Source organism: Electrophorus electricus, unplaced genomic scaffold (assembly GCF_041902795.1).
Source record: "Electrophorus electricus isolate QZ-2024a unplaced genomic scaffold, ASM4190279v1 Scaffold40, whole genome shotgun sequence".
Classification (NCBI taxonomy): domain Eukaryota; kingdom Metazoa; phylum Chordata; class Actinopteri; order Gymnotiformes; family Gymnotidae; genus Electrophorus; species Electrophorus electricus.
In genome coordinates this window covers 652,896-662,662 of record NW_027658693.1, presented here as the reverse complement: position 1 = coordinate 662,662, position 9,767 = coordinate 652,896, and the positions used below count along the sequence as shown (strand labels likewise).

General features: G+C 44.5%; 1 protein-coding gene across 1 annotated transcript; it reads left to right on the top strand.

Annotated features, from left to right (window-relative positions):
* Positions 1-1,006: 1,006 nt before the first annotated feature.
* On the top strand, positions 1,007-8,090 carry LOC145655920 (homeodomain-interacting protein kinase 1-like). Its single transcript, XM_081709384.1, has 10 exons — positions 1,007-1,124; positions 3,967-4,382; positions 4,713-5,086; positions 5,746-5,869; positions 6,297-6,416; positions 6,537-6,623; positions 6,924-7,105; positions 7,251-7,481; positions 7,738-7,864; positions 7,992-8,090. The coding sequence occupies exons 1-10, from the start codon at positions 1,007-1,009 to the stop codon at positions 8,088-8,090; spliced, it is 1,878 nt and encodes a 625-aa protein (XP_081565510.1).
* The last annotated feature ends 1,677 nt before the right edge of the window (positions 8,091-9,767 follow it).

Below are 9,767 nucleotides of genomic sequence, written 5' to 3'. Positions count from 1 at the left end.
TTTTAGTTCCTCTCAAGGTTTCTTCCTCATGCTCTAGTGGGGTTTTTTCTTGCCACTGTCAGCCTTGGCTTGCTCACTGGTGGCTTGGACTTGGACATTTGTAAAGGTGCTTTGTGACATCTGTTCTAAAAAGCGCTATATAAATAACTTTTGATTTTGATTTTTGATTTGATCCCCTGAGGAAAAGCCAGAGTAGCTCCCACTCTGAGGCAGATGCTTCCTCTGTGAGCCATTTCCCACCACTGGATGAGCCCCAGAGAGAGTGAAGGATCCGCGGCCCACAGGCTGCTGTCAGAGAAGAGCGGCCCCACTTCAGGCAGGTGGCAAAGAGCTATAATTACAGAGCATACCTAAAAATACACAAATGGCATGCTTTGGAAAAATAAATATAAAAATTAGTGAGGGTCACCCTGACAGCGAATACATTTGTTTCTGTGTTTTTAAAAGTTGATTTTATTAATGAAACCTGTTTAGCATTACCGATATCATAACACCAGGTATGTGCACCGTGTTCTAACGCTGTTTTAGGGAGAAGAAGAAGGGGAGCTTGACTCTGGTGCAGTCTCTGGCCCAGAACCACACCGACATCCTGCTTCCCAAGCTCCACGATGTGTGCCTGACTGTGGTCCAGAGGGGCCCTCTCAGGGACAAAAGATTCTCTAATCAAATCATATAAACAATGGCCCAAAAAGGATCTTCGCATTTTGCTGTCCGAGCTGGAATTGCTCTGTTTTGTGACCAAAATGGTTCTAACCTGATGAAGAGTCAATTTGGAATGTTCTAGCGAGGAATATCTTGTCCTTAAACATGGTAGGTAGTACAAACTGATGCTTTTCCTTCTCTGACACACCAAGTAAATCTGCCACATATCGGATGAGTCCGATCGGCGTGTTTAAACAGGCACATCCCCATGGAGTGCCTGAACACCTGAGCCCCATGTCCACTGTCTCAGTTGAAGAATCTGAGCTCCATGGTGTCGCGTGCTTCCATGACAACACTGGCGCACATGTCCACCGACCTGTGGAGGGCCATGGACGCCAAGGCGGAGTTGGTTGCCTGCATGCTGCCGCACAAGGCGGGCGAAAGCAACCTCTTCATCAGGGAGGACAAGGACCTTGCGCTCGGTGCCATGGTGCAGAGCTGCTCGCCCACTCAGGTCATTCATGCTCTGCTGGCCGGGGAACTCAGGAAGGATCACCTCACCAACACCTCTATAAATTTGTTTTGAAAACGGTCATGCAGCCATTTGACCAAAATAAATTACACTGCCAAAAGAGACTTTTAGTAGAAGACAGAAACACATTTATAGTACAGCAGAGCCCTGCTACTACGAGGCAGTAATAGTGGAATCTAGACGCTATAATAGGTTCATAATAATTACACGCTATAATAGGTTTCCAATGTTGGGCAGTAGTTTAGCTGGGGCCTGGGAATATTGACATACCTATCGATATCTTGGTGCCCTTTTTTTTTTTTGGCTCCTCCTACAGGTCCAGCAGTCTGTGATGTCATCCCACGATAGATCAGGAAGCAGCTCCCTTCGTCACCAGCTCCCTGACCAGCCCTACCATTGGCCCGTGGCCTACTCGCTCGGCCAGAGGAAAGCCTGTATCCTTACCTGTGAGAGGAAGAGGAACACGGAGAGACATGAGGGATTCGGACATTGAACATCAGCTCGATTATTGAACTTGATTATTGTAGTTTCTGGGCTTATTGTTTGTTTTAATGCCTTCATTTTTTAAAAAAAATAGTGTTTTTTACAAACAGACTAACAAACTGTATTAAATGTATCTCAAATGCAATGTGTGATTAATGTGTTTAACAAGTTGATTGTTGTATTTTGAATTCCATGGGAGGTGTAACTATAAAAAATAGTTCTTTGGCACTTAGTGGCAGTATTTGTTCAAAACACATGTAACATCAAGCTCTTATGTAACCTTTATAGGATCTTCACCTCAGACTTTGAATTTTGGCTTAATTTAAAGGGATATTGTGGGGTAATTGGAGCTAATTCTATAACTATAGTAGTGAACTGTATTACTACAGAGAAATCTTTTTGGGATTGTGTGTGTTTAAAATAGAAAACAAAAATTGAAACAGGTAATTTATCAGGTTTCAGATTTCCTGTTCTGCTGGACTGAGGGCATGTTGCTATATTGACAAAATCCAAGTAACTGCAAAATCTTTAAATAGTACAATATATAAACACAGGCAGTGGTAGTTCAACGGTTAAGGTACTTGACTTGTTCTCGGAAGATTGCTGGTTCACTGCCACGTTGCCACTGTTGGGCCCCCGCGCAAAACCCTTAACCCTCAATTGCTCAAATCGTACTCAGTCATAATTGTCGCTTTGAATAAAAGTGTCAGCTAAATGACATAAATGTAATCAGCACAGTCAAAGATTGATTAACCACACTAAGTCCAATACTAAGAGACTGGTACAGTGGATGAGGCACAGAGCAGGATACAGCACTATTTTTTGCTTTCCATCAGCAAGTGCTACCTGGATGCAGTCTTGCTACTTGGGGATTTTGCAGGCTTTGACTCCTTGGGTGTGTGATGAGGATTTTGCTTCAGTTAAACTCCTCATGAACATGTCTGACAAACCTGCACGTATGCTCTACCAGGACCTCATTTAATACTTCTCTTTCAGTAACTTGGAGCCTGTGGTTTTTGTTTGCTATTTCTGACATAACTGGGCAACATTTTACATTTAATGTATATATGGAATCCACAGAATCTATACCATAATACTGTAAAGAAATAGTATACTTTATACATTGTAGCTAGTCCATGCTAGAAGCTCCCAAACAACTCCACATAAACTTCAGCTCAAATAAGCCTCTTCCTTTCCATGATGTCCAAAAGTATTGGCGTTCAAATCATTCTTATAATAAATGGGAAGCTGATTGACAGCACGCGGACCTTTAAACGGTTAAAAGGAGAACTAAATAAGACAAGTGAAGGGTCTACGTTTTCATCTATACCTCCTCCATTTGTTGAAACACCTGCCAATCACGCCACTTGCCCAGGAAACATATGAAGTCACCCACCCCACTTTTTATGTAATTGAATTTTCTTTGACAAAATCTGAAGTTATCTTATACTGGAAGCATGTTTTAAAATGCCATTTAAAATGACAGCCACGATTGTTGTGGAAATTTACCAGAAAAGCACAAAATATTTAGCGTGGGATTCTGGAGAACGGATGCATGTAGACGGCTGAAATCGGTAAGCAGGTACATGTATTAGTCCTAAGAAATGTTATGTTGATAAATGTAGTATTTAATATTCGATGCTATCAAGTGATTTATATGAGTCTGCCAGTTTGGGCCCGTAGGTGCAGCAGTTTATGACGTTACACCTGTCCATGTCACCTTGTTGCCATGGAACGAAGAGTCCGTAGAGTAGCGAATTGATATTTGGTGGAAATCTTCTCACTCCGGTCGATATAGTGCTAATAATTTCAATTCTTTAAATTAAGAACCACAGAACAACATGGATGATCATGAATTATATCCGTTCGGTTTTCTTGAGCCTTCTTTCCGTAAGGTTAAAGGTGGGAAAATAATCAACACTGAGGGTAAATTATGAAGTTAACTAGCGGTTAGCGTTAGCGTTAGCTAGCTAGCGTTAGCTAAATCATAGATCGTGTTTTGTTGTTGTTGTTGTTGTTGTTTTTTTTAAAATCTGCTGTTTTAGTTTTAATTTTGAATATAGCCCCTAACTAGATCTGCATAGCATTCCTTTGGTTAGTGGCCCTGTTTTCATCTTTCCCTAAAGGAATATTCTCTTCCCCTTCAGATTCCTCCAGTGGGATCGCCAAGAAAGTAAAATTCGAGAGCAATTACTACCTGCGGAGTCCTGGTCCTCGGATTCGGCCGGGGACGCCCTGGCCCTCGGATCCAGGGTTCAGTTCAACCGATGGCTTACCTGCCCTGGTCTTTTCCCCCTCTGGAGCCTCAGACAAGGCTGCGTCGTCGTCCAGCCAGCGGGGAGAAGACGCCCGTCAGAAGCGGTGCAGCCTGAAGAGGAAGAGAGAAGGGGAACACAGCAGCGACAGCGTACAGATCCTGGAGGATCTCTACACTCCTTCGTTGTCCAAGCGCGTGGCCAGGAGCGGAACAACCACCTCTTCCACCCAGTCCATTGCGTACTCCGGTTGTACCGCAGATAGCAGCAAATCGATAAGTGATTGCGAATACCAGCTGGTGCAGAATGAAATCCTCTGCTCTGCCTCCAACAGCTACGAGGTTCTGCACTACCTTGGTTGTGGAAGTTTTGGCCAGGTGGCCAAATGCTCCAAGAAGGACACCAATGAAATGGTTGCCATCAAGATCCTGAAAAACCATCCATTCTTTGCTCGACAGGGTCAGATCGAGGTGGGAAAGTTTTGCCTGCTTTTTTGGAGCTTTTGATATGGAATCAGCTGTAGCCCCGATTCTGTTTGTTGGTATCAGATGTGCTAACTCACACTGTGGAATCTGTATACAGCCAGGGTAGCACAAAAACACTTGTGTTTGGTATCAGCACACTAGTTCTAATTTTCAAAGCATCAGTAGGAACTAGTTCAGATAACACATCGACAGCTTGAAGCTTACTATAAAAAGAAGGCTTAGCTACAATTGCATAAGCCATACCTGTTTGGATGTGTATTAAAAAAAAAAGTGCAGAAAAATTAAATCTGTCTTTCCTCATTTGCTCCTCCTCAGGTGAGCATCCTGAGACGGCTGAGCAGGGAGAACGCAGACGAGTTCAACTTCGTGCGTGCGTATGAGTGCTTCCAGCACAAGAAGCACATGTGCCTGGTGTTCGAGATGCTGGGGCAGAGCCTCTACGACTTCCTGAAGGACAGCATGTTCAGCCCGCTTCTGTTGAAGTGCGTCCGGCCCGTGCTGCAGCAGGTCGCCAAAGCGCTCATGAAGCTGAAGAGCCTGGGCCTGATCCACACCGACCTCAAGCCCGAAAACATCATGCTGGTGGACCCCGTCAGGCAGCCGTACAGGGTCAAAGTCATCGACTTCGGCTCGGCTAGCCACGTCTCCGAGGCCGTGTGCTCCAGCTACCTGCAGACCAGATACTACCGGTGAGGGACACGTGCTGAGGCGTGTTAGAAATAAGTGTGCACTTGTTGCACTCGAGTGTGCTTTAGAGTAGAGCTGCACATTTTGGCAGTTGCGATGACCCTGCTACACATTAAAATCGTGATAAGCATTACAGTTAACTGGAGCACGACTGATTCATATTTGATTTATAAGTGGTTTAATTTTAGTGAGTCATGTGAGTGCTGTTATTTAGCAAAATACCTGATGAATCCTCTTCAATGTCTGAGATTAGTTAAGATGCTCCGAGTTGCAGGTTTTGGTAATATTAGTATTGGTCATGTCTGTACAAAACTGCTGTTGCATTGTAGCTATACCGTTAATTAACCGTGTTGTTTACCGAGTAACAGTGTTTAACTGCATTGATACTCTGTATTTACTTAATGGAAAACAGAACATCATTGTAGTGTCAGTGCATTTTTGCATATAGTTCCATGTTAGAATAGTGGGTGTGTAATGTAAAGTGGTGTGTAGGGGGGAAAAAAAAACCTGGACTCATCAACAAAATACTATTTAAACCTTTTACATTTTCATGAATGAATTCAGCACCGTTTGTGTTAAAGCAATTGCCGCCGAATCACCACAAACTACGGAATCAGCCGAGACTTATTTCATGATGGCGATATCTGTGTTTTTGGTCTAGGTCACCTGAGATCATCCTGGGTCTCCCTTTCTGCGAGGCCGTGGATATGTGGTCGCTGGGCTGTGTCATCGCCGAGCTGTTTCTGGGCTCCCCCCTGTATCCGGGAGCCTCTGAATATGATCAGGTAAGCACACGGGCCTTTGAGCTGTGCCTAGTCTTTTTCACGCATCTTGGGCTTGGATTCACGGAGCTCTGTAGAATTTCGCTGATTTGGGGTCGGTTCTTTCACTTTCTTTTCACACTTTTCTCACTGTGTGATGAAGACGTAAATCTTGTTTGTGAAAAGAGTGGCGTAGTGTTGCTAATGGAAATGGCCGTTCTTCTAACTATGCAGTTTGTTAGGGAGTCCATAATGGCTAGCAAGGAAGAGAGTGAATGTATGGTTTGAGCTTTTAGCTACTGCTTTGGCTAGCTTATTTTTAGGAATAATATAAATAAGAGTTTCTATGGCCTGTTTTTCTTTTCTTTTTTTTTTTATACATGCATTTTGAAAATGGAAGGATGAACACAAAATAAAGTCGTAATCCTCTTGCCGTGTGGTGTCTCTGCAGATCCGTTACATCTCCCAGACGCAGGGCCTACCAGCAGAGTACCTGCTGAGCGCAGGGACCAAGAGCAACTATTATTTCCACAGGAGCCCTGACTCCAGCTGCCCCCTGTGGAGACTCAAGGTTTGCCAGTCTTTAAATGCCAAATACCATGTGTTTGTTTCATAAGGGATGTAACTTAATGATGTCATGTAACTTTATGGTGGAGCTGAATGGTTGATTTTTTTTCTTTCCTTTCTCCAGACGCCTTCAGAGCATGAGGCAGAGCATGGCATCAAGTCCAAAGAGACACGGAAGTACATTTTCACCTGTCTTGACGACATGATGCAGGTTATTTTGGCTTTTGTGCACATAACTGTACGCATTGCTTTACTGTTGTGATGTGAATTTGAAGAACGTGAGAAACAGCTTCCACGGCTCACGTTGTAGAGCAGGTCGAGCAAGGTGCTAGCTCAAAGGTCGAGCGTTCGTGCCGTTATAATGAGGAACGCACATGAATCGCTCTGGAGAATGGCATCTACGAAAGGCAGAGCAATGCATAGTAACTTGCTGCAGAACTTGCTGCGTCTTAGGTGGATCGGTGCCCTCTGCTGGTGTTTAATATGACTCACCCCTGGGTCTCTCACGCAGGTCAATGCGACCAGTCTGGAAGGCGCAGACGTCTCGGCGGAGAAGGCAGACCGGCGGGAGTTCATCGACCTGCTGAAGAAGATGCTCACGCTGGACGCTGACAAACGGATCACGCCGATGAAGGCCCTGAAGCACCCGTTTGTCACCATGAGCCACCTCCTCCAGTTCCCTCAAAGTGCCCAGTGAGTTGTTCCAGGCCTTCCAATCTACATGTCACAGTTTTTAAAAAAAATTAAGGAACACCATCTTAATTTACAAATCCAAATGGTAGTACTGTAACTTGCCCCCCGCCCGTGTCTCTCTCTCTCTCTCTCTCTCTCGCTGCAGTGTGAAATCTTGCTTCCAGAAAATGGAGATCTGCAATCGGCAGTGCACAGGGTGTGATGGCAGCAAGAGCCTGTTTGGCAGTGGGGGTGGGGCGGGGGGCGGGGCCAGCACAGCTGCCAACCTCAATGACACCTTCAGCAGCTGGCTCGCCCAGCACAGCCAGGTGGGACAACCGGCACAGCAGGGCGGGTTCAAGAGGTCAAAAGATCGCCAAGCAGAGAGCCGGGCTAGGTACTCCCTGCTTCTTATTGCACTTTATAATGGCTGGCATTAACGCTAAAACTCCACACTAATTCAGTGCAAGGGAACCCTAGAACAGGACTTGAGACCTACTGGTCTAGTGTGTGGGTCTGCATTGTGGGTACAACTGTTGTAACAAGTGCTGGATGGCTCTGTGCCATCACACTTTGGTGATAGGTTGTGTGTGTTCACTCGAGTGTGCAGTGTGTGTTGAGAGTGTTGACGTGCTCCTCTGACCCTGTGCCAGACCTGTGTCCTCCCCCGTGCATGGCATGGGCGACGCATCGGAGCCCATTATCATCTCTGACACGCCTAGCCCAGCTATGAGCGTCATCATCATCTCCAGCGACTCGGAGGACGAAGATGACACCAAAGTCCAGCCCACCAGGTGCCCTCGCCTCGCCTTTTTAAAGCCATTATGAAATCCTTCCTAACACTTTCCTTGCTGTCACTCATCTTGTTGTTTAACCCTTCCTTCCCTTCCTTGGCCCCAACTCCCAGCTGCGGCGGGCAAACGTCATGAGCTGGGTGACGGCGCAGCACTCCGACATGTCCACATACATCCCGCTCAGCCCCAAGCGTCTGTCCAAGTTCGTGTAGAGCGCCACCAACCTGCCCAAGTGTTTTTTTGTTTTTGTTTTTTTTTACTTTGAATAAAAAACTTTGAATTGAAGTCGCTGACTGTGCCATGCCTTTCTGTGGGAGGCCCCATTTTTAACATTTTTTTTAACAATACCCATATTTTTATACATTTATATTTTGATGTTGATGGTTTTGGTTCTGTGTGAAGTTAAAATATTTTTTTATGCTGCACTTGGCCTCAATTAATGTATTTTAAACATATTGGATGTGAGTCCTTGACCAGCATGTCAATAAAGCTTCATCTAGTTGCTCTTGTCACAATGTGTTCAGTTCTTCTTAAAAGGGTAACATCGCAATTCTAAATTGTATTACAGTAAAGCAAAACATTAAAGGTTATTTGGTTGTACTATTCTATTGATCCTATAGTCAGTGGCTATCAATAAGAAATGATCAAGCACAGTTTTATTGGGTGTGTGTCTGGAAAGAGAACTACAGCTCCCGGCGAGATTTTTGGTTCAAGATTAATCATCATGCAAATTATTGTGATTAACGCGTTGTCTGTTTAATGAAACTATTATACTATAAATCTAATATTTTAATAGGGCTGGCAACTTTCTAGATCCGATTACTACACGTGTGTGAAGTACAGGTGCTGTAGCTATACAAAATACAAATGTCCACAGTAGCCTAATTATAATATATGCATCCAAAATAAACACCAGAAGCCTGGACTAATGCTAATGTACATAAGTGCATTAAATCTAGGTAGAACTGTTCGATAGGTAGGATAACAAAACACTTGTCCCGCCATACAAAAGAAATGAGAGCGTGATAAGGACTCCAAGTCGCCACCAGATGGCGCCCGAAACCGCTTAAATGTATTCCAGTCGGAGATGCCTTTTACCTTAACATGCCAGGATACACACTCACTGGATGTTTAATCTTTCGAATGGGTCAGCTATATTTTTCTAGTCAGGAAAGATTTTTTATTATTATTAATCAGTTAAGTAATTCAAGCTGTTGCATTTTGCTGAGTTGAGGGAATATTGCATAACCCTGTACTAGCCAAATAATTAGATTTGATGTGCTATTTTGTGGATTAATACCATACCTGGCATGGTTTTAATGGCACATGGTCAATACTTGCTGTCAAAATACAGAGGTTCATAAGGACCTCCTTCCTTCATAAGGAGACTCCTGTTTTTGAAACTGTTTCACGCTAACACCACTGTTTCTGCATACTAGCTCTTACTGCTTTTTTGCAACATGTTTATTCTTCGCCGTTAGCAATAGTTTTATCTGTGAGAAGTGTAGATGAATTGCTGTTCTGTGACGTGGGAGACAAGGCAGGATGCAAAGACGAGCCGTGGTTCACATGAGACAGATGTTTATTAACACACAAAACAAAATGAAACCAAACACGAAGAACATTAAGCACTAACATCGGAGGCTCGTTGCTTTCAGAGTCCTCTGACCCGGTCTATAAACCACAGGAAGGATCCTCATGGCGGGCCTCCTCCACCTCCACTGATGGATCCTCAGAGCGGTCGGATTCGGTGTCCGACCTGAGGCCGACGTCAACATACTCCTCACTCCTGCTGTAATCCTCATAGTCCTCCTGGTAGTCCGTGGGGGGAGAGTAGGACCCTGCAGAGTCAGACCCTGGATATTGGTAGTCGTAATCGTACGGGTCCC

What these genes read in the sequence shown, in the direction of transcription:
- LOC145655920 (XM_081709384.1), top strand. Translation starts at nt 1,007, where the DNA reads ATGTCCACCGACCTGTGGAGGGCCATGGACGCCAAGGCGGAGTTGGTT. An exon ending in GAGCCTCTGAATATGATCAG is followed by an intron (nt 5,870 to 6,296) that starts GTAAGCACACGG and finishes GTGTCTCTGCAG; the next exon opens with ATCCGTTACATCTCCCAGAC. An exon ending in GCCCCCTGTGGAGACTCAAG is followed by an intron (nt 6,417 to 6,536) that starts GTTTGCCAGTCT and finishes TCCTTTCTCCAG; the next exon opens with ACGCCTTCAGAGCATGAGGC.